The 24,275-nt window shown below is 38.6% G+C and overlaps 6 protein-coding genes and 1 non-coding gene across 8 annotated transcripts; 4 read left to right on the top strand and 3 right to left on the bottom strand.

The window, feature by feature from the left end:
* The first annotated feature begins 985 nt into the window (after positions 1-985).
* Positions 986-3,984, top strand: LOC116020074. 2 transcript variants are annotated; one of them, XM_031260539.1, is made up of 3 exons: positions 986-1,171; positions 2,243-3,350; positions 3,494-3,984. In XM_031260539.1, the coding sequence occupies exons 2-3, from the start codon at positions 2,304-2,306 to the stop codon at positions 3,578-3,580; spliced, it is 1,134 nt and encodes a 377-aa protein (XP_031116399.1). In that variant the 5' UTR covers positions 986-1,171; positions 2,243-2,303; the 3' UTR covers positions 3,581-3,984. The 2 variants fall into 2 exon arrangements, with proteins under 2 accessions (XP_031116399.1, XP_031116398.1); XM_031260538.1 differs by having other exon boundaries at positions 988-1,171; positions 3,485-3,984.
* Positions 3,985-4,094: 110 nt separating this feature from the next.
* Positions 4,095-8,356, bottom strand: LOC116020072. The gene is made up of 11 exons (XM_031260536.1): positions 7,911-8,356; positions 7,523-7,644; positions 7,276-7,436; positions 7,046-7,118; positions 6,917-6,947; positions 6,422-6,735; positions 5,567-5,815; positions 5,341-5,442; positions 5,085-5,135; positions 4,823-4,910; positions 4,095-4,588 (listed from the first exon to the last, which is right to left on the bottom strand). Exons 1-11 carry the CDS (start codon positions 8,086-8,088, stop codon positions 4,416-4,418), a joined length of 1,542 nt encoding a protein of 513 aa, XP_031116396.1. The 5' UTR covers positions 8,089-8,356; the 3' UTR covers positions 4,095-4,415.
* A 1,258-nt stretch (positions 8,357-9,614) lies between these two features.
* Positions 9,615-13,391, top strand: LOC116020073 (polyadenylate-binding protein RBP45-like). Its single transcript, XM_031260537.1, has 7 exons — positions 9,615-10,020; positions 10,303-10,768; positions 12,268-12,323; positions 12,398-12,528; positions 12,612-12,708; positions 12,792-12,947; positions 13,041-13,391. The coding sequence occupies exons 1-7, from the start codon at positions 9,688-9,690 to the stop codon at positions 13,041-13,043; spliced, it is 1,242 nt and encodes a 413-aa protein (XP_031116397.1). The 5' UTR covers positions 9,615-9,687; the 3' UTR covers positions 13,044-13,391.
* A 284-nt stretch (positions 13,392-13,675) lies between these two features.
* On the bottom strand, positions 13,676-15,533 carry LOC116020979. The gene is made up of 2 exons (XM_031261564.1): positions 14,766-15,533; positions 13,676-14,424 (listed from the first exon to the last, which is right to left on the bottom strand). Exons 1-2 carry the CDS (start codon positions 15,310-15,312, stop codon positions 13,859-13,861), a joined length of 1,113 nt encoding a protein of 370 aa, XP_031117424.1. The 5' UTR covers positions 15,313-15,533; the 3' UTR covers positions 13,676-13,858.
* A 532-nt stretch (positions 15,534-16,065) lies between these two features.
* Positions 16,066-18,716, top strand: LOC116020978 (cytochrome P450 716B1-like). Its single transcript, XM_031261563.1, has 4 exons — positions 16,066-16,560; positions 17,166-17,610; positions 17,866-18,053; positions 18,206-18,716. The coding sequence occupies exons 1-4, from the start codon at positions 16,066-16,068 to the stop codon at positions 18,509-18,511; spliced, it is 1,434 nt and encodes a 477-aa protein (XP_031117423.1). The 3' UTR covers positions 18,512-18,716.
* Positions 18,717-19,027: 311 nt separating this feature from the next.
* LOC116019045 (probable folate-biopterin transporter 4) lies at positions 19,028-22,421 on the bottom strand. Its single transcript, XM_031259113.1, has 7 exons — positions 22,119-22,421; positions 21,664-21,791; positions 21,059-21,280; positions 20,525-20,983; positions 20,171-20,368; positions 19,955-20,092; positions 19,028-19,810 (listed from the first exon to the last, which is right to left on the bottom strand). The coding sequence occupies exons 1-7, from the start codon at positions 22,197-22,199 to the stop codon at positions 19,549-19,551; spliced, it is 1,488 nt and encodes a 495-aa protein (XP_031114973.1). The 5' UTR covers positions 22,200-22,421; the 3' UTR covers positions 19,028-19,548.
* Positions 19,095-19,166, top strand: TRNAM-CAU. Its single transcript has one exon. It is a non-coding gene; the product is annotated as a tRNA-Met (tRNA).
* Positions 22,422-24,275: the final 1,854 nt, after the last annotated feature.

Below are 24,275 nucleotides of genomic sequence, written 5' to 3'. Positions count from 1 at the left end.
AGGCGTTTGTCTGTTTTACTAACTCAATGTCAGCCTTCCATTCTTTTATTTTTCTCTTATTTCTTGCCCAACTCTCTCTCCCTCTCTCCTACATGGCACATTAAAAACTGTGCGAAATGTGATATTGATGCTCTTACTCAACGACTAAGAATTATTACTTTTTTTTTTCTTCTTGAGATTTTTGTTATATTTTTCTTATATTCATTATATGATGAGAGATTAGTAATTGGCTTAGCTAAATTGGTCGAATCTAATAAAAATGATCACATCAAGTGGAATAGTCCAAAGTCCATACTTGATGGCCCAAGTGTGTTATCATGCACACTTAACAACATTTGATGCAATTAGCATGTCAAGATTGGAGTTGTCATTGCGTACAAGATATTATTTTTTGGAGTATTTCAGTAATTATGATAAAATTTTTAGTATAGCTCCGCCATAAATATCAAGATGTGTCTGAATTGTTACCCTCAATATATCAAAGTTCATGTCTAATTTTTTGTTTTTGTTATTTTTGACTACTAATAAAACAAAATCTATGAATTTATTTTATGGTTAGATAATCAATTGAATTGTATTATGAAGACAAAATTACTTTATTATTTGATAGTCTCTTATATTATAATTTTTAGACATGTCCAATTGGGAGAGAGAAGTAGGAGAAAAGAGAAAAAAAAAATTAGAAATTTGACACAAAAAAAAAAAAGAAAAAAACATAACAATGAACAATAACGTGCCTAGCGCACGTATACTGCACGCACGGTCCGAGCAGCATGCTTTCTCTATTTTTCTCAGTAGTGGGGTTCATAAAAAAACAACTTGTAAGAGAATAAAATCCACCAAAAAATAATTCTCACATTAGTTGAAAACCTATTTGGTGATTTTTGTTCTGAAAAAAACTACCAAAAGGACAAGGACAAAAATGAAAATTACATATTACATAGTCTAGATAGTTACGTCCATATAAAATATCATTAACGTCCTGTTAAAACAAAAAATCTTCAAAAACCTAAAATCTCTCGATATTAATTGTCGTCATAATCTCTCTCCCTCTCTCTCTGGTCACTCCATTTCTCACCATTTACTTCCTATGCGTTACAGCTCCACGAATTCTAGGGTTTTATGTAAGAAGGTTCATCACTCCTCGTTAGTTCTAGTCTGCTCTTCGAAGGTACGTTCAAGCTTCGAACCTATCGCCTTGCTATTCAGTTGTTATTTTATTTTATATTATATTATTTTTTGTTTTCCTGTTTAAATTTTAGCTTTACCTACACGATAATGCGATTTGCTAAATGGATTGCGTTTGAATAGTTGCTCAGCTGATGTACGGCGACAGGGGTGTAATTCGAGTGATGTTTAATGGTGGAAAGTTTATGGTTTTGCGACTTGCGAGTTGAATTTACTTTTTGTTTTTGTTTTTTTTTTTTTCAATTTTAGGATTGAAAATTGATGTGTTTATTTGGGGAAAAAATTGGTTTTTGTTCCGTTTTTAGTGTGTTGTGATTTTTGACTGCATGTATAGAATGAAGACCTGGCTACACGACAGTTACTGAATTACTCTGTTCACCATGTTCTCCTCTGTGCCCTCTGTCATGCTCTTGCTCTGGTTTAGTGTTCTCTTGTGCTATGATATGTACTTGCTGACAAAGTGGTATTTTCTTCCACATTTCTGTTTTGATGGATCGTGGAAATGTTTAGCATGGTTGATCTGTCACTTCTGTTAATTAATTTTATTAATTAGGTTAAAATTGTTAATTGTGTGAAATCCGCTTTGCTATGTTCCTTGATTCTTGTTCCTGTATGGAGCCAATTAGTGGAGGAAAGAAAGAGAGATGAGAAAATATGATAGCTAAACAAATATTCATTAAGTTGAACTATAAACCATCAATGAAACATGTTAGTAGACAATGGTCTTGCTGCCAAAGATGACGTTTCTTCCTTTGGCCTTCTTATAACTGATATTATCGAATTGCTCAGTTCATTCCTTAGTGCAATTCTAAATTTTGTTAAACGAGCCATGAACCCCTTACTGCACACTTGATTGCTAGGGAGTCAGTCTCTTTATCTGTTTGTACGGAGTGGCTGTCTTGCCCTCCTTCTTTTATTGTTGACTCTTTGTACTTGGATTTATGTTAATGAAATCTTTCCGTTGCTCTCAAAAAAAAAGTGTATAGAGGTGTATTCTCGTTGAAGTTTAGTTATGTTTGAATTTCATTGGACTGAAGACTGATCACTTTGGCAGGGCTGAGGTTATACAGACTACAGGGGAGTGAGGATAAGACAGGGTAATTTTCCTCGTGAAAATGAACCATGCTATTCAAATGGACCACTCAAATAGCCAACTTGCCCTCCCTGTGAAGCGCAGAAGAGGTCGACCTAGGAAGGATCGGAGTCTAAATCATGCTGGGAGTACTCAAGTTCCACCAGTTGGTGAAAGAGTAAAAGAAAACCCAGCCCCTCGAGTAGAGAAGAATAGCGATGCAGTTAATGACATGGTGGGTCAGGCAGTTACAGGTATAATTGAGGCTGCATTTGATGCTGGTTTTCTGCTCAGTGTTAGGATTGGAGACGGCAAAACCAGACTGAGGGGTATCGTCTTTAAGCCGGGACATTATGTTCCCATAACAGCAGAAAACGATATTGCTCCACATGTTCAGATGATACAAAGAAATGAAATCAATCTCCCTACGGAAAATCAAATGCGCAGCCGTAAGCGATACAGACACAGGACTGAGCGCAATGGATCTCCATCTGCACGTCGGGCATCAAAAGGCAACAACTTATCGATAATGTTGGCCCCTTCTGTTCCTCCAGTGGGTGCCAGAGGCACTGTTGTCCCTGTTGTACTCCAACCTGTTAGCCTAACAAATGGATTACCCAGGACCACTGAAACTGCTATGGATGCTTCCCAAGCTTATATGGAAGCTTTAAGAGATAAAGGTGTACAGATGGTTACACCCTTAGCTATGTTACCACCCGAGGGATCAACAGCCATGATGGTTGCACATGAAGCATCATCCTCTCAAAGACAACTTCGCCACGAAGAACCATCAGAAGACGTACAAAATCAAAAGGGTTCACCCAGTGACAGAGGAAGACGTGTTGAGCATGGGGAAGAGACCAGCCATGTAGCACCTAGCAATGTAGTTATGCCTAGTGGTGATTCTGACAGAAACCAGGGATATCCACAACCACCAGAAAATTTACATGTGAGACAAGAAACAGACATGAATAAGCCTCCATCAACAAAACCCCTTGAAGCTTTACATCCCAGTCTTCTTAACGATCCTAAATCACTTCCGAACAAATTCATGCACTATGGCACTGGCAGGATGACTGAGCTTTTACAGGTAACTAAGATGCATATTCAATCTTCATAACCTCTTTCTCTATATACACCTGCGTTTGTTCATACATGATACATCCATGTGTCTATATTTGTCCATGCATGCCCATTGGTTGCTGAAATAGATCCTATATGAAGGCTCTGCAGGAAAATTTGGTAGAGAACCAGATTCATGAGTCTACTGAAATTAAGTTTTCAGGAAGCAACAACAAAGACGAAGCAACCAAACAGTAGTACAGCAGTACTAGATTCTCAGTTCTCATATCCATAAACGTCATTTTGTGCAGCAGTACTTTTACTTGAAGAGCAAAAGAGCCATGAAAACCTGGAACTCCTGGCTTCCAGATCGAGCAACTTTAGCTGAGCTTTTAAAAATTTGCAGATTTAGCCAAGACTATGTTTCAAAGCATTTATGTGTAAAAATCCCTCCTGCTTATAACTCTTTCAAGTATTAATGCCTTTCTTGTTCATCTTTATGGCTTTTTGCTTAATGTAAGAAACTTTTTCAGAATAACACTCCAAAATCAGTACAAAGAGAAGATATGTAGATTTGTGCAACGGATAAAAGAATGTTTCAGTCGATTCCTGTCACAAACATTAAGGATTTAAATTGAGCTCTTTGTGCACAAAAGTGATCAGTTTGGTGTTGTATTTAAATTGAATTAGCTCGATTTACTTCTTTGTAGACTTGAGACATATTTATAAGGTCTAGAATATAGTTCAGTTGAAAAAGACTTTGAAACCAATGGGAAACAACAGCATCTGTATTTGCTGACATTTAGCATGTCAAAGGAAAAAACAACGTATGATGCTTTCTATGCATTTCAAAACTGAAACCAAAACTCTCACAACTAAGAATCTTCCTATGCTTGAAAATTGAAAACTAACAGTTTCGCCTGCCAAAACTCAATTTACAATATCCAGTTTATATGAAAGAATAACCTGCTCTCATATGCAGTAAAAATGAATAAGGTATAACATGTAACGATATAAATAAAAAGCCAAAACTTGCTGGAACTCAGAGAACGAAAGAAGAATCGTTGCCGCCGGTGATGCTGGCTGGATGGCATCACGCGAATTTAGGGCTGAAAAAACCGTTGGACCCCGGAACTTGCATCGGTCGCAGAACAGGGAAAGAAGGATGTGAAATAGGAATCTGACTCGGGATTGTGTATGTTTGCTGCGCACCAGCGATGAAAGGGGGAGTCATACACACGGGCAATGTTTGCGTGGTTGCATTCCCTGCGGTAGAAGGCTCGGGAGTTAGTCACGGGGGCAACTAAAGTAGATATGAACAAACGCCTCACGCAAAGTATATCGAAGAGAGCATTACTATAAAGCAACAGATTGTGAACTACTAATAATTGCCATTACTGTTGTTTTTCGGGGTTAATGGCATTTGATGTCACAGTAAGATCAAATGAACATTGTCCTGCAAGAACGAAAAACATGCCAGAAAGTTTTTCGTGACTATACCTTGATGCTTAGGAAGATGAGCCTGATGCGGATTCAACAAAGGACACGAGGATACTTGGGAGAACGCTGATCCACTCTGCATAATACCCTTAGATATACACAGAAAAGAATCAGCAAAAACATAGCAACAAAAGAACAGCAAAAACAAAAGAAATCACAGTTTCACACGTAGCTATTGAAGCTTCACAGTTCATACAAGACAGCCTTTACATAAAGAACCGTTTTCTATCAACGAAGCCTAGAAATTCAGAATTTATCTTACATGAGAAACAGGATGCACATAAAGAACTGGTCCCAGTCGTCCAACCATGACCTACAAAAATATCATCATCCAAAGTTTTTTTTTTTTTTTTTTTTTTTTTTTTTTTAAAGAAAAACAAGAAGATAATTAAATCATTAGCAAACACCACCCTACGAGCAGGAAAGGGCGAAAGCTTGAAAGCTAACAGCGCCTAAAGTACATGAGGTATATACAATATTAAAGGTAGGTTTGGAGGTTAATGACTACGATTACATACATTTTCCGAGTTTGGATGAACATATCCAGTCCCAGTCTGAAGTTGATGATACTGACTAGCATACCTAGTTGGTGCTGTCCGGTTCCCCACATATCCCATTGCCTACATTCGAAAAAAAAAAAATTCACCCCAAAGTTAAAATCGGGAAAAAACAACTCTAACAGAGCCAATATATCAGAGCTACAATAGAAAACACTAGAAATGGACAATTATCTGAGATACTTACAGGTTGGGAATACTGTACATCGATATTGCCATTTCCTGCTACCATATTGTTACATTGGACAAACTTAATAGGTACAGAAGATCGAGGAACAAATGGACTTATTTCAACTTCGGGTTCAGGAGTAGCAACAGGTAACACGGGACAGGAGTCAGGTGCATAAGCCATTGTTGGCACTGTAGGAGGGTTAACTGCTCTATGGTGACCAAGGGAAGGACGAAATATCTTGGCCCCTGGGTTGAGCTTAGACTCCTAGCAGGAAGGATAAAATTCAAATGTTAAAATTGAATGCATATTAAATAATAGAGTTAATACCATATAGTGTCCTCTGAGTATACTGGTTTTGCCACGTTTAGTCCTACACTTTCAAATTCACCATCCGTGGTCCTTCGGCTTTCAAATTGTTACCATCCGTGGTTCAAGTTAACCACCCATAGTCCTTCCAGGAGGACTGCGGCTGGTTAAAATTTTAAAATTGAAGGACCATGGGTGGTTAACTTGGACTACGGATGGTAACAATTTGGAAGTCGAAGGACCACTGGTTAGGACTAAACATAACAAAACCACTATACTCGGGGGACCCCAGGGGCAAAAATATAGTTCCATGCACCAAAATACTCAAGATTATACTGATACATGAAAGCTGATCAACCACAAATCAAAGTATCGAAGTACTTAAAAGTTTTCAATAATTTTAAATGAAGGGAATGAAGGGTAGGCCTTCGTAATGAACCAGTGTTCACTTGTGTTACATAATAGGTTCCCTCCACACTCCCAAATGCAGAGCGTTATGATACGGGATGCATTTCAACGACTAATTTATTTGCAATAAGTATTGAAATACAGAATACACCTTACCTTTGCAGCTTTATTACAGCTTGAATTTCGTGGGGGCACTAGATCAGTTTGCACAAATGATGAACCGAGGGACACCTTAGAGGTAACACCTGCAATAGGTGTACCATCTTTCAGAACACTAGATGGAGGAGTAGCAGAACTTTGACTATTTTCTATGCTTCGTCGCTCATGAATGTTCTTCTGTTCGAAGTTCTGATCAAGTTTGACCAAAGACACAAGGGGAAAGTCAGGAGACGCATTAGCCAGTGACCGTTCCAAGGTTGGCCTCACACTAATATTCTCCACAGCATTTGATTGAGTTTCACACACATTCACTGCAAGAAGAGAAAAAAAATACATACAACCTAAGAATCACGTTTATTCAAGTGACAAGGCATATACCAGCTCTAAGTAGAAAATACATTCATTGATGGAGTATCAACATTGAGCACAATCCACCATAGCAGAAGTCCAAAGGCATGATGGAACAAATGAAACATTACGAACAATACTCACAATGTGGATTTGAGCCTCGAGCTTCAAGTGGCTGCAAAGCATTAGAGAATAAAATTACTGCAATACATAGCAAGAAATTTGAATTTATGAATTCTTTATTAGCTGTTGTAATACGATAATTACACTTACAATTTTCCCTTGTTGAAACACATGGCTCTCTCCATTATCTGTTGGTCTATCCTTCATGCTGTCTTGAGCATCTCTATCATAACATATGGATATGGGAGAAAAAGGTCAATAACATATCCATGACTCTCAAGCACAAAGCAAAACTACCGTGTAGTAAATTGCTACAAAAAAGTGAAAAACACCCAACAAATGTGGAAAGTGGTATTTGTGAAACTTCCAAAGAAACTAACTTTTTTCTATTGGGCAATAGCACATCTGTGCTGGACTCATTAGGCTTTGCAGACTTTGCCTCCCTCTCTGCACCCTCATTGGAAGGAATATCGTCAGCTATGGCTCCTCCATCGTCGCCCTTCACATATCCAGGAATACCATCAGCTGGAAGTGTAATTCCCTGTAAACGGCAATATTAGTGTGGAAAATACGTTCAAAGCAATACACTGACACATTACAACGCAAAGTCGGGAAAAGCAAAGCTACCTTAGCAACAATTTGAGCGAGATCTTCAGATAGAATAACGAGCGTATCAATCACACTTCCACTAGTTACATTCGCTTTCCGAGTCCCCTTCTTGACCATCATTGCTTTCTTCAATACAATAGCTAACCCAATTCATTCAAACCATTACTTGATAAGCAACATACTATGTGAATAACAGTAAACATAATAATTACATAACAGAAAACAAAAAAGGATTTGAAACTCTCTCCCCAAACAAAATAATTTCAGATCAGATACCAATATGATCCAATTGAAAACAATCCGAGCAGCCACAATTATCCAAGGATACCATAAAAAGATTCGAACTTTACACTAATTAAAGAAAAATCCATTTAGGGATTTAAGAAATCAATGATTTTAAGCTCACCATAGCTGTCCTCTACACAGGCCGTGTGGAATATGCCGGAATAAATTGAGCCATCCTTCACATGGACATCCACCGGGAGGCCAATGATGCACATGGTGGTGAACAGCAAAACCTCCGACACGGCGGCGGCGGCGGCGGCGTTTTCTTCCTCTGCAAGTCCTCCTTTTCTGCATCCCATATCTGATCAGTCTTGGCAGCAATATCTACCCTTTCCTTTGTATTCTTACGCTTATTTGTGTATATATTCCTACGGGTTTTTTCAGGAGAATTTCAACGGCGTTCTTGCTTATTGTGTTGGTACAAACAAGGTGTACAAGTGTAATACCCCCTGAGGGAATCAAATCCAACAAACTGTGTAATAAGGGAATGAAACCTTGTTAAAACTGTTTTGCTTTTTCCGACTTTATTTTTCCCAGGTTTTTCCAGGATCTGTTTTTTTACTCAGAGAACCTCGTGTTTTGCGGTATTTTTACGATACTTGTTTTCCCTTTAGCCCACATGTTTCAATTGTATTCTATTTAGTCCACTACTAACCTTTTTTTTTTTTTTTTTTTTTTATATAATTCATAACATCATAATTGTTACATGGTGAACTTGGTGCCAATTCCCACCTTGTTGAGATATGAGAATGAGAATGATATAAGATATGATTTTAAAATAATAATAATAAATGGGTATTTATATTAAATGATTTAAATCTAAGTTTGTTTAGGTCATAATGACGTATTGTAAATAATTCATAAAGTGTTTTTTTAGTTGATAACCGTAATTTGTCAATTACGTTATAAAAAAGTATATTAGATAGATATAGTATTTAATGATTGATGTCTTACAAGCTTAGATCGGCCAATTAGCTGCGGTATATCTAAACTAGTTGGTTAAGTGACATCTCGATTAGCTGAGTTTGGGACATGTCTTCTTGATAGTTGATTTTATGTTTGTGATATTGAGTTTAGTATTTTGATTATTAGACCAATTGAACTATCCAAAACTCGATAATTATAATAGTGCACATCGCTATACTTAAAAATGCTCTGAAATGATCCTAAAAATGCTTGCAATCTTGATTGGTCAAATCGCACACAAGTGTATTAGATAGATATAGTAACTTACTATAAGTTGTTTTAATGATATCTCAATTTTCTAGGTTTTGATAGGGTATTCTCGAGCGTAAAGTGTGGACTTTAGATATTAGGTCTATTGTTTTGATTATTGGTTTTTTTTTGGTACATTGGAGGAGTCAGCCCCTGCTAAGTAATTCTATGGGTCAACGCGCCTCCAACATAAGCTCATAAGAGATCTAACAGGTATCTGGAGGATTTTCAAGAATGGACGTCCCCAAACATTAGATTGACCAATGTTGGCCAGCTTATCATCACATTTATTTTCCTCCCTCCAGACATGAGAAAGTCACACTATGTCAAATCCCTCAATGAGTTTCCTGAAATCATTGATAAGGGGATCCAAGTTCACATTCATCATCACATCTGTTTCATTGATTATTGACATATTTGACCATTCAATAACTCAACGCTTAGAATATTGCATAACGTCGATAAGTCATAATAAAAAAAATATTGTGATTGGGCCTAAGTACCTGCGGTCCAGGCCACATAAAATACAACTGAGTAGTTTCATTTTGGGCCAATCGGCCCAAATAATCACCTATATAAAAACCAGACAGCTTCTGTAATTACTGTCGTTCGTCTCGCGAACCCGCAATCGAATTGGTTTCATCTCTGCACCTCTTTCTCAATCTAGGGTTCTAGGTTCGAGCATGCAGCCAAGCGGAGTAGTCCCACCGCCGATGGCTCCGATGCCTACGAATCCGGCTCAGCAGCCGCCGCAGTACCAGCAGCCACCTCAGCAGTGGATGTCTGTGCCGCCACCGCAAGCGCAGCCTCCGACCGTCTGGCACCAGCAGCCGCCGCCAATGGCGCAGCATGCTATGCCTCATCCTCAGCAGACGCAACAGTACGCTTCTCTCCCCTCCGGCACGACCGCCGCCTCTTCCTCGAGTCCCAACGAGGTTAAGTCTCTGTGGATTGGGGATTTACAGTACTGGATGGATGAGAATTATATTAATACCTGTTTCGCTCATACTGGAGAGGTGCGTAGATATATATTTGGTTTATTCAAATAATCTCTCTGTTGTTTTGGTATAAGTAGTTCTATTAATGAAAATTATTCGACATATGTTTGGTCTCGATGTTATTTTGCTAAAAAAGTTGGTTAAACCTAAATCCAAAAAATTCAGAGTTGGGCTATAAATGTGACAGAAAATACGTTAGCCAGTCTATCAGATGGAGTGGCTCTCTTTTGATTAAAAGTTATATTGTTAGTCTTTTTTTATGGCTGCAGTATCTTCTAACTAAGTTGCTTTTGGTTTCAGCTTACTTCCTCAAAGGTCATCCGGAACAAGCTAACTGGTCAATCTGAGGGGTATGGTTTTGTCGAGTTCAGGAGTCATGCAGCGGCTGAGAATATCTTACAAACATATAATGGGACAGTTATGCCAAATGCTGAGCAGAATTTTAGGTTGAACTGGGCAACACTTGGAGCTGGTGAGAAACGGGATGATACTCCTGACTTCACCATTTTTGTTGGAGATTTGGCTGCTGATGTGAATGATTACTACCTGCTAGAAACATTTAAAGCTGTGTACTCTTCAGTAAAAGGTGCAAAAGTTGTAACAGATAGGAGCACTGGACGTTCCAAGGGCTATGGGTTTGTTAGGTTTGGGGATGAGAGTGATCAATTGCGTGCCATGACTGAAATGAATGGTGTGCTGTGCTCAACTAGGCCCATGAGGATTGGACCAGCTGCTAACAAGAACCTTGTGAATACTCAGCAGAAAGGTTTGTTCCTATTGCTCCTTCAGCATTGCCTACACCATGCTTGGTTTTCTATAAAAAAATTAGAACTTTATCTGTTGTTTCATCATTATGTTTGAGCTTGGTATCAACTATCAACTCATTGTCTTCTTTAACTTAGTTTGCTCTGGTAATACTTGAAATTGCATTTGTTTAATTGATGAGTTCCTTCTTGGCATGGTTCTAAGTTCATGGTGCTTAAAATTGATTACTCTTTCAGTTATACACTTTCCAGTCATTTCCTTCTGTACTTAACTTCTATATGCTTGAAGATTCGAGGAATTTACAGAGATGTCTTTCCATACTTTCCATTACAAACTTGGGCGGCTTTAATTATGTCAAAACTTGCATGAACTTATAAAAACTAATGTTGTCTCAAAGCAGGAACACAGAGGCTCTCGTATATGGGGGCCTGGAACTGATTTCAGCTGAAATGATACCACTTTAGTGCGTGGCCTCATTTTAGGTCAGTTAATTTGTTTATGTCGTAAGCTTCCTTTCTTCAGTTTCTTGTGGCATCTCTTGTGCTACATTAAGCTAGTCTCCATTTATTTAGTTATTAGTTACAACCCTGAGTAAATTTATTTTTTACAACCTGCAAGTGTTGCACTTTTTCTTCCACTGCTTTCCTAGTTCATATAAATCCTTCATTTTCACATTTTGTTTAACTCATTTTTGGTCATCTCCTTCCATTCAAATATTGCAACACACTGCTTTACACTTTCCCTTTAATTAAGTATTTTTTCTGTCTCATCAAACTATCATTATTGAGTACAACTATCCCATCCTGCTCCCTGATTTTTAAAAATTTAATATGGCCTCATTCAAAGTTGCCAACATCTTCTTCTTTTTTCACGTTCCCTGACTCTTTTTAAATTTCTATTTTGCATATTTTAGCTTTTAACGTGAAAATATCTCAAGTTGGGATTGTGGGTTTCACACACAATTACATATATTTAGAACTTGTAGTTTTGACTGGTAACTGATTTTTGCTTGGTGTGAATAGTGTCATACTTTTCTCTGTCATCAAGTTGTATGTCCTTTCTAGATTTATAATTGAGTGTAAGGGTTGGCACATGCTTTTATGCAAATCATGCACAAAACCAGATTTGTATTTATACAACTATGTAGTAACCATGATCGAAGGAGTTTCTTTGATACTTCACTGTTCTCTCTGCTGACATTTGCTTGGTTTTTAGTTGTTCAGCTCTGTTCCTGGATCTCATATTATTAATGTGTTCTTTGATTGCGATTGCTTGCCATGAATTCTTATACTTAAGTGTGCCAAATTGGACTGGTACTTGTTTATCCTGCACTATTAATTGACAGTGTTGTGATTTTTGAATGAGCAGCGAGCAACGTGCTGCTGTTTAATTTCTTCTGTCGTGATTTTTGTGCTAGAATTTTCAACACAAGACAGGCTACACTTATTTGATTTCCTACTATTAACCTTTGTTCATGTCCATCACTTTTTGTCACTGCAGCTACGTATCCAAGTTCACAAGCCGGTCAAGGCGACAGTGATCCAAACAACACAACAGTGGGTAGCCTGTCTCAATATTTGAATTAGTATTTTAATATAATGTGCGCAGTTTAACTCATATTTTATTGCAGATATTTGTTGGTGGTTTGGACCCCAATGTTTCAGAGGAGCTTATGAGGCAAGTATTTTCACCTTATGGTGAACTTGTTCATGTCAAAATAGTTGCGGCTAAGCGCTGTGGTTTTGTTCAGTTTTCTAACAGGTGAGCAACAACCTCCATTTAGAATAAAGTGTTTGCAAAATTTTCATGAACTTGTATCTTATGCATTTGTTATTTATGTCCAGGCCTTCTGCTGAGCATGCTTTATCAAGCCTTCAGGGCGCACAGTTAGGAGAACAGAATGTCCGGCTTTCGTGGGGACGAAACCCCTCTAACAAACAGGTTAATGACACTAAGAATACATAGGTGCAGCATAAGCTTTGATAAGACTGTAGGTTTCTGATTTATTTTTCATTTTTGATCAGTCGGACCAGACCCAGTGGGGTGGTGTTGGTGGTGGTTCTTATTATGGGTATGCACAAGGGTATGATGCATATGGATACGCTCCGCCTCCACAAGACCCTAATCATATGTACTATGGAAGTTACCCAGGATATACAAATTACCAACAGCCACAACAGGTATGATGGCAAGGCGAGTTTATACGTTCTGGTGATTTTGTTTTAGGTAGTGAAAAGGGATTGCTGATTCTTTTTTTCCTTTGCTATTTCCAGTGAGCACTCTAGGGCTGGAGATTGGTCTACCATGGCAACTAGGTCCAATGTTTTCAATTATCAATGTAATGTGACTGGTTATATGACAATGATGATGCTTGGCATGGCACCCTGACTTCTAAGTTTATTTTTTGTTTATTTTTTTGAAATTGGAAATTTGAGTATCCTAAAGTACTAGGAGAGAACGGTTCGTGTGGATGTGAGAGTAATCCTTGTTCAAACAACGTGTAGTCCATTTTGCTGTTGAAATCTGTCTAGTGTTCCTTTGATACTTTGTTGTTTATTACAGACCATGTTATTACTCCATACTATGTTGTTCATCAGTTCTATGTATGATGTGTTGGTTTGGTAGTTGCTTTGATATGAACTACACCACAAAAGTTAGCTCATGAGATTATTATTAGTAACCGAATTGATGTGGGACCTATTATCCCGCCCCCTTTGACTGCCCTTGTTGCCTCTAGGCGGCAATCTGTGCTGTTGTCTCATTTAGTGTTCTGTTGTTATCAGAGGTAAATTATACCATGGACCAGGGTCTAACTGTTAACAGTTTCTGTACCTGTAGCTATTATATTATGTGTCAGCCATTATAAGTTACAAAGTATTTGTTTATATGTAATTGTAGATATAGAATGTTTTAATTGAAGGTACAAAATTTTTGTATTAGGATATAACAATTGCATCAATAATACCTCTCTCAATTACAGATAGTACCAACAGTGTTTCAATGTTCATGTAGCATTGATAAGGAATAGAAGATTAGAAAGTTAATCTTTTACAAAAACAATTGAATAGAGTGAATATGCTAAGAGTGTGGTTTATTCATTTATTGAATATGGTTTTTTCAATCTTTCATCTTTGCATCGCCTTTGATCTCCAACCATGGAAGCAAAGACATCAAGCAAACAATCCAAGCCCTCCAAATCTTCTTCACCTACAGCCTTGAGTGCATAAACAATGCTTTCAATGGTAGACAAGCATCCCTGTTTTGGTTGATGCCTCACTTCGCCATACAAGCTCAGCCTATCCATGTCCAATTTCAGATGAGGCAAAAGCTTCAACCATGGATTCTCGTTGTACATTCTCCTCGCCTTCGCCCACGTCCCATCCAACACAATCAAATTCTTCACCTCAAAATCTAGCCCTTCAACGCCACCTGATTTTTCACTGGGAAAAAGCAGCACAGATCCTGCAGGAACTGCAATTTCAAACTCTTCTTTCTCTTCAAACTCAATGTTTCTTTGCAGCTTTTTCACCACAAACCCTTTCCCCAAATCACTCACAGCTTCTCTACAGCCCAACAGGTGATCAAAATCCCATCTTGCCACTCCATTTTCCACCTTCCAACAATCTTGGAAAGATGCTATTCTTCCCTGCTTCTCAACTGTAAAAACAACAGCCTTTTCAGCACAGTTCTAACAACCTTGAAAAGATGGTATTGTTCCATGTTTATCACAATTGAAGCATGTGTTTCATCTCAACTACAAGGCTAAATTGATAGTTTAATTGCACAAATGTTGGTTAAATTGAAGCATGTGCTCTATCTCAACTAAAAGTCGCACAAATATTGTTTAAATTGAAGCATGTACTCCATTCCAACTAAAAGTCTAAACTGATACTTTGATTGTTTAAATTGAAGCATATGCTCCATCTCAACTAAAAACCTTATACTTGCCTAGTTGAATTGCCCATTTATATTTATATATTATATGTTCTATCACTCACCTGTAAAAACAACAGCCTTTTCACCATTCCCATTGAAAATCTCACTTTTACTGTCAGATATTACTTCACTACTGGGCTTCAAATCAACACTGCAATCACTTTGCTTCATTATATCTCTGCATTCCCCACCACTTTCATCCAAATTAGCAACACCCATTTCAGGATTTGGGCAAAGTAAGCGGATAGAAAACTCGGCTTGGAAATTGACATCAGAAACTGGGATTACGCTGAGATTCTCGAGGGCAATTGATGCTATTCTTGTGGAATTGAGGGGGTGATTCTTCTCTAGACTGTGCTGAAGAATCGTGACGGCCACGGAGTTGTGGAGCCGCGGGGTCTTGAGGCGGGTGCAGAGGCAGAGACGGGTGGGCTTTGAGCACGATGGGCACATGGGTCTCTTGGCAGAACCCGAGTGCGTCACCATTTCTAGGGTTAGGGTTTGAAAAAGATTTGATTTTTGAGGCCTCAAAGGATTGATGAGAGAGTAAAAGTGAAAGTGCCACGCTTTGGGTATTAGCCTGACGCGTGTCACGCATTGGGCTTGCATTGAATCAAGATCCAATTCTTGAAGAAATCAAGGAAGGAGATGACAGCATGAAATTTATGGAGAGACTTCAAGTGTGGCGCCCACAAGCACGGCAGACGGGCTAGGGTTGCATAATCCTAGCTTGAGTGTCGGCTCGCAAAGACCCACGAATAAAAAATTCGCGTTCATGGTAGAGCTGGTCTAGTGGAATGGGCCAGTCCGCATGGATACTCTTACCTGATAGGAATATGTGGGAGGATTATACAAAAGTCGGAGTTTATCTAGTACACGTTTTAAAACTTTTTTAATTTTTTTTTTGGGTAAATTCACCGGGTTTAACTCCTCCGTATAACCGATCGGGTCTACCCGCGTTCGCTCCGAGAGGCACAAGAACTGGCCCAGGAGACGTTTTCGGATAATAATGATTGGTTTGGTTTGATTACTTTTTTTGGGGTTTTTGAATGAGACAAGAGAAAAATCCCAAGTAGAAAATCAAAGGCTTAATTTGGAAATAGAATAAGCATCCTACCAACTAGCATAGTATGTATCACCATCATCATACCCATCATCAACTACAAATCTCTTTTGTATTTATATGTAGAGAGTATAATCTATTTTGTATTCTAGCTTAACTAGGAGCCACATAAAAATGTTCAGAAAGCAATCATTGGGAATATAAAGAAGTGTTGAGATAAGATACCCTGCAGAAAGAAACAAGAATTCCCTTAGCATTTAATCTTCAATCTGCAGAAGAAATCCTTGTCCATTTTCTTCATGACGCATATTTTCTTGTATTCTCTGTTGTTGATTCTCCCTGTTTCCATTCTCCTAGTGAGGAGAATGAGATCAGGGAGGAGGCTTCCACCCGGGACACTCGGGCTACCAATCATAGGCCAAAGCCTTCAACTTCTGAGGGCAATGAGAGCCAACACTGCTGAGAAATGGCTCGAGGAGAGGGCGAAAAAACACGGTCCTATCTCGAAGCTAAGCCTGTTTGGGAAGCCTACTGTTTTCATCTATGGCCGGGCTGCAAACAAGTTTGTTTTCAGCAGTGATAGCAACGTGCTTACTAATCATCAAACGCAATCCGTGAGGCGGATCTTGGGCGACCGGTGCCTGCTGGAGCTCTGTGGCGAAGATCATAAGCGTGTTAGGGATGCTCTTGTGTCATTCTTGAAACCAGAAAGTTTGAAGCTTTATGTTGGCAAGATGGATGAACAGGTTAACAGGCACCTTCAGATGCACTGGAAAGACAAGGATATGGTCAAGGTAATTTATGCAAATATACAGAAGATCCAATCAAAGATAAACTGATCAGTACTACTCTCAAAGTGGGCCAAAACCTACGGGCCGTCCTGCACCCGCCTCGCCGAGGGGCGGGTTAGGGCCACAAGAAAAATGGCCCGCTAAATAGCGGGCCCGCGAACCTGCGTGTGGCAGGCCAACCCGCTTTGACAGTACTGTATATATATATATATGTTACTCCGTATATAATATTAAATAAGTAAATACTCTCAAATTAAGAATCCTAAACCTATCATAGTACTAATATAGTAATACTTGTGTTTTCCTATTTGTGTGTGTGCATATATATTTGATATGTAATTCTTGTCATCTTTATAGTTTTTTACTTAATTTAACAAAAAAAAGTCTATGAACCGGCCTGTGGGGCCCGCCAACCTGTGCAGAGCGGGCTAGAATTACATGAATCCTAACCCACGGGCCTAATGAGCCGGCCTGCAAATCCTAGCCCGCGGGCCTAATGGGCCGACTCGCAAAAGTCCGCCAGAAATTAGGTACGTGGTGGGGCGGATCGGCTTGCTTTGACATTACTATTGATCACTGATGTAGCTAATATCTTAAATGCTAGCCAGGTTTTACCTCTGATGAAGACCCTGACATTCAACATAATTTGCTCACTTCTTTTCGGGCTCGAGACTGGTGCAAGGAGAGACCAATTCATCTGTCATTTCCAACAGATGATTGCAGGAATGTGGTCAATCCCTATTAACTTGCCATTCACACGCTTCAATGGAAGCCTCAAGGCTAGTGCAAAAGTAAGGAAGATGTTGAAAGAGCTTATACAAGAGAAGCGATTCGAGCTAGAGCAAAAGGGAGCTTCATCCCATCAAGATCTCATCACCTGTTTGCTCAGTGTGAGAGGAGAAGAAGACAATGAAGAATTGATATCTGAAGATGAAATCATTCATAATGCTATGCTAATCATGGTTGCAGGCCATGACACTTCCTCTGTGTTGATTACCTTTATAGTTAGACTTTTGGCCAATAACCCATCCATATATGAAGCTGTTCTCAAAGGTAACAATGCTTTCGAGTTTCGCCCATATGTTCAGTGTTTTTTTAGTACTACTGACTCTGTTACAATGCAATATTTGTTCATAACTACTTTCTCAACCTACTGAAGCACAAAGAGTCAATATCGCCTTCACTGAGGCCTGAACCCACAACCTCCTATAAGGGAGTGCAACTTGGTACCACTAGATCCCAAGGTCTTGGCTATGTTCAGTGTTTAGTCCATCCTTTCTGAAGTTTCGGTTTCTACCAATTTTGCAGAACAAGAAGAGGTGGCTCTCAGCATGTCATCTGAGGGGCTCCTCACATGGGAAGACCTATCGAAGATGAAGTTTACTTGGCGAGTGGCCATGGAGACAATGAGAATGTTTCCACCTATATTTGGAGGCTTTAGACAGACTGCAAAGGATATTGAGTATGGTGGCTACCTAATTCCAAAAGGATGGCAAGTAAGGCAACATTACCTCTAATGCTGCTAACCATTTCTTCTGTTTCTTTTTTAGTACTACTGACTCTGTTACAATGCAGTATCTGTTCATATCCATGTCTTCTGTTTTGCTCACAAAAACATTGAATCTTTACTTTTCCCTTGACAAACTAGATATTCTGGGTTATGGCCAAGACACATATGGACAGCAGCACATTCCAAGAGCCAGAAAAGTTTGATCCATCGCGGTTTGAGAACCAAGCCACCTTGCCTCCTTACTGCTTCATCCCATTTGGAGGGGGACCTCGGATATGCCCAGGTTATGAGTTTGCAAAGATTGAAACTCTGGTCACAATTCATCGCCTCGTAACGCATTTCACATGGAAGTTATGCTGCAAAGATGATTCCTTCAGTAGGGATCCCATGCCTGCACCTACTCAAGGCCTTCCTATTCAATTAATTCCCAAGAAGCCATTGTAACATTCAATATAGTTTCTAGTAAGAACTATTTTCAGTGGTCAACAGTAAAGGAAATATGATAAAAGCTGCATGCCAATGGATTATAGGGGATTTATAGCAGCCTGAACTTGTACTTGCATACACAATCTGATCTTTGGTCAAAGACTGTACTTTGTGCTGTTCTGCTGCATTGTCTATAAGAGATCAAATATCAGTTGACCCAGTACACACTCGAGTAATGGTTGAGAGTTTTCCTCGTCGCTCAAAAAATATAAGTTATTAAGTAGTATACCTGCTTGATTAATGATTAGTAGATAGTTATCCTGTCAACAACAAATCAACATTTGAAGTTCTTTAATCTGTTAAAAGCTGTATACCCTCTGTCAATTTCTCAAGCAGGCTAAACTGAAGATTTATTAACAATACTTCACCATTTCTCTTCTATCTCAAAGGTGGGAATTTTCTTGTGTTATTGGTTCTGCCACTGTTCTTACTCCAACTACAGAAGAGGACACATCATCAGCAATACAGGGGAGGTGTAAAATGTCTTTTGCTTACATGAAATATATAATACATAGTAATTAGTAGGGAGATTGAACAACAAATCAGAGTGGCGCAGTGGAAGCGTGGTGGGCCCATAACCCACAGGTCCTAGGATCGAAACCTGGCTCTGATATGACATTTAGAAAGCTTCCAACCACCCATCTTTTTCACTCCCAAAACCTACCTGTACCCCACCATGATTTCAACTCATTTTTTGAACATTAAAGATAAAGGTGACATTGACTGACTAACAATCTTTAGAGTACTTCAAATTATAAGAACTCAACTTAACAAAAGATTCCTCATTTTTTGAATTCCAGTAAATATCTATTGGCCAATATTCTGTAGAATCTTGACCTACCATCTACTGCTTCAAAATTGTCAGAGCATTGCACCAAAGGGTACAAAATAAAACTCAAATGAGAATTGAATTTCAAATTTCCAGTATCTAATCTTCTTCTATGTGGTTAAAGAAAACCGAGAAATCCGATCTGGCTATGTCTGTGGTATATGAACTATGCTGATACCCCTGTGGCTTCCTTGGGGATCAAAGAAAGAAAAGCAACAGGAATGAATGTGCAGATGACTTGAATACCAATGCCAAGAGGAAGATTGTCAAAGGATCCCGAAGAGATGTTAAGAGCGGAAGCCAACCCAGCTCCTACAAAGGATCCTACTGTAGAGCCAAAGTTGTTTATTGACATAAAAAGTGCAAACAAAGTCCCTTCAATTCCTGGAGGGCATAATTGTCCTGATAAGATGAGAAATGGCATAAACCTGCAAAGTGAAACTCGATAAATATTTGACAGAACAAAGACATCAATTGGTGGCCAGTAATATTTCAATTTCAGCTGTTATATAACATTGTCATGATATTTGATTCTTGTGCTAAAACCTTAACTAAGAGAGAATCAAACATACTTGAATTGATTTATGCCATCTGCAATAGCAGACCCGTACAGCACCATAACCCTATCTGATATGCCTAACGACACATTTGTCTGGGTCACCAATACCAGATCTAGAGCACTCAAAGTGGCCAAACCAATATGAGTCCATCTACACAAATTCATAAAATAAATTATTTTGTCTTAAAATCATCTTGTAGCCAAATAGACCAGCCAAATTTCCACTTACATGAGAATTTTTCGCAACCTCATATTCTTCATGTATTTATTGTATATGAAGGTTCCAAGCATGAGGCCCAACCAACCAAGAACACGTGCTGTGCCTAAGAAGGATGCCTCCAAGTTTAAGATCTCCGTCTGGTAGTAGAACATGACTGTTGAGAGGTTTGGGACAGTTACATGAGCTAAAAAGAACCAAGCCATTGGTCTGGGTTCCCACAAAAGAGTTTGCACAGGACAAAAAACATAGTAAGATCAAGGAACTAATAAGTGAATAAACAAGCTATGAAGCACAGGTATTGTATTAACTTAACTAAAAAGGCATCAACCAATGAAGGGACCAAGAAGATTTTCCAGAAATTACCTTAGAATGATTGGCTGCCGGAAAGCTTTAAATAGAGCATAGCTTGCCGATTTCAGGGATTGAAACAAGCTAGATGTTGATGATCCATCTTTATCTAGAACCTGAAGGTCACTTGATTTGATTGCACTATTTTTCGTATCTTTTTGGCCCTTTTTTCTCCTTGACGCACCACCAACTTTGGACTTCCCATTAGAGAAATTACTATCCGTGTCGAAGTTTTCAATTGTCAAGTGAGTGCCATTTGAAGCAGAAACTTTCGAAAAGGCTTTACCAGCTGTAGAGCCCTCCTCCACAAAATGACAAGAAGCGAGCTGCAATGCTGGTAACACGGAAAAAATAAGAAAAATTTCATCCATTCTCAGATTGCTCAATGCATAACCACCTAGCAAACTCCCACAGATTCCTCCCAAAGCCATTGCCATCCAAGATATTGATTGAAGATCACCAGCAAATAAGGCCCTGTTCATGAGCAACCATAAGACCTAATTCATGCGCCTTCAAAAAGAGAGAACTTTGGAATAACTGAAAACATACCGCTCTAATCTTACAGCCTCGGCTATCATCGCATCAATTACCACATCTGCCATGGCAGAGCCCAGATTTTGCACTGTTAGGAGAACCATTAGCTGCACCTTAGAAGTCCTAAGAAATTCACTGGTGCCTAAAAGAAGCCATGGAAAGAATGAGAACAAAGTGGCCAGTATTAAGTAGGGAATTCTTTTTCTTCCTTTGATGGGGATGCAATCTGATACAATCCTGCATAGATAACAACTTAATTAAGTTTTAATAGTTTGCAAAGGTGATAGAGTACTAACTTCCCATAAAACAAAGTTCATAGAAAACAAATTCTATTAATCTAGTACCACTAAAAAATATTAAATCATTTGCTAAAGCAAGAAAATTGAACAGCACATAGTGTACTAGACCATCTTATGGTATAAGTTCAAAATCTGCCTTTTTCGCCTTTGAATAATAAAAAGGGTGTTTTAAACATCAGATGAAGAGTATTTGATTAGCTTTTCTCCTATTTAAACCAGCTTTAATTTGACATATTGCTTATATAACTTTCTGAATTCCCAAATGGTTGTAACACCGTGAAACTCATGAATCATAATTAAACTTGCACGGCAGATACATACCCGTATAGAGGTTTCACACTCCATGGAAAGAATGCTATTGTAGAGACAAACTGGGAGGCTGAAGGTGATAACTTCAGCTCATCTTTCAGCTGATACGAAACTGCAGTCCATACAAAAGATCTAAAACCCTGCTCCCAAAAGCCGTGATGTAATAAGCCATAATGACTATAAACCAAGTATATGCTGGTTAACCTAAGAGTCTGAACTCTGAAGCAGTCTTAATGTTCAATTAACTATGCTAATAAATTATAGTTGATCCTGATTCCTGATACCCCTAGAGCAGAAAATTGCTCGATCGGGTACATGGATCACCATTTTTCTGCTAAATCAGGGTTTTGCAGCATGGGTATTAGCCAGAAAGGACAGAAATTCCAAACAAGACAAAAACCTAATAGGGTTAAGACCATTTCCACCTAAATTTCCAACAGGCAGGAATTGAGATTTGAGAAACGAACCTGAGTGAAGTAAATTAAGCAAACGAGCCAGAGAAAAGAAGCCCCAAATGCGCCCCGCAACTGTTTGCACCAACCGATCATTTTACCGGATCTAATAGCCCGATTACCCGAATGACACGGCTCTCAATCTCCGCTGTTCTCGTTTTTGTCGGAAAAAAAATAACTTTTTTTTTCCTAGTTTTGGGATTTGAGGTTCGTCGTCTACATGAATTTAGGGTTTAAGAAAATTGGATTGCTTCTTTAGGGCATTTAGTATTGCATTTCTCACCTGCATTACTTGCCTTCATTCCAACGGTTTCTGGTCTGGCCTTTTTGCGCCATCTGAATGTCCTAACCGTTTGAATATGAATGAGTTGACTTTGACCTTACTTTTATTTTTCAAAATTGATTTCTTTTGGTTCTCAAAATGTTGAACTCACAACAAGGGTCTCTCACGCCTTGACCCGACATAACATCTGGAGCACTGTCAGTCTGTCACCCGTGAGACTTGATCTCTGGTCGGTGAGGGTGATTTTTTTTATTTTTTATTTTATTCATGGGAGTGGGATAATAGATACTTATTTTGTTTGATATGTTAATCTTATATATGGTAGGTATTCAAAAATATATTATAAGTGAAACTTACATTGTGATATTAATAACAAAAGACCACAATAATATAAACCAACTTAATTTGTATGTTAATCACTTTCACATGCCGCTGTTATATATATTTGTTTGTTTATTAAAATGTAATTAAAACAAATAGGGATGAATAATTAATAGGAAAACATAACATATTTTGTAATCAATGTTTCATTATGAGTTATGACAATATAATATTTTATCTCAAATACTACCTACTGAACTAATGAGCAAAACCCGTACAAATTATGACTATATAATATCTTGATAATAGTTGACGGCTAAAAGTACTTATGAGAGATCGGCTAGGCAACAAACATACTATAAGAAAATATCGATCAAAGTTCTATTCGAAGACTTGATCCAACGAAAATTGGATCTAACATTTTTTTTTAACAAAATAAAACAAGCTTTCATTAATAATCATCCTTTGAAAGAGCATTACATAAATAAACATGAGGACAACCAAACCACTCTGCACGGTCGGACATATAAAGAAATTCTCTCACTAATCAATAAGTAACCTCATTCGCAGACATCTAAAAAAACATAGAATCTACTACATAGCAGACAATAGCTAACTAATCAACAACGAACTCTTAGAAGGCGCCACGCGCCACACACAAGTTTGAGTTCGTATACATAGCTCCTTAACATTTAGAGACTCAATCTTTATTCACAAACTTCACTTATGTGACTAACTGAGCTGTTAATGTTGGCTATTGTAAATTATTATTATTATTGATTGATTGATGGTGATGGGTAAATACCCCCGACTACTGTAAAAATATAATGTGTGTAGTCCGTGTATTACTGTACCCCTAACAAGTCGGGTGTCCCTTAGAATTTGTTAAGAGGCAAGTGACCTTTGGAGAATATAAAGGACCTGACCCTCCATTGTATTGGCATCCGGAAATGCATGGATCTCTTTGATCATTTCATCATGTCCATCCCTCACTCTCTTCTTCTTCACTGGCTCTTCTTCTCCAAGGAGGAAACCATAGCTTTCCTCCCCAAGTATACACACTCCATACACTACATCATACACAATCAAACACATGTGGCGTAAATCCGTACCCCCGGTTACATTTATACTATCAGATGGATTTACCAATTTCACTAATCATTATATTTTTGGATAGGACAACATTTTTGGCTCCAAAATTTTGAACCCAATCCGCCCATTTGGCCTGTAACATCATCCTCTTGAAGTCTTGAGCCGTGGCGCCATCTTTCTCTCTCCCTATCTTTCAAATTTCATAGCTTCATTTTCTGGAAAAATGGAGGAAGGAAAACGGGCAACTCTAGTAAACGAAAACAAGAACCAGAACATAGTATTTGTGAAAGATAAGAATTCCGTGTGGACAAGGAGAACAGCAAGATTCTTAAACCCAAGTACCCAGGATGTTAGCGAAGCAGCGCGGGTTCCAAATGCCTCTCCGATATCTGAAAGTTTTGAGAAAGATGGCCGGAACTGGCCTCCCAGCATTGATATCAGAGGGTGGAAGCGTCCCCAGAGGAAGTGGAATGAAT

This window comes from Ipomoea triloba, chromosome 5 (genome assembly GCF_003576645.1).
Source record: "Ipomoea triloba cultivar NCNSP0323 chromosome 5, ASM357664v1".
Lineage (NCBI taxonomy): Eukaryota > Viridiplantae > Streptophyta > Magnoliopsida > Solanales > Convolvulaceae > Ipomoea > Ipomoea triloba.
The sequence above is the reverse complement of the archived record's forward strand: the minus strand, read 5'-3'. Positions and strand labels throughout refer to the sequence as shown.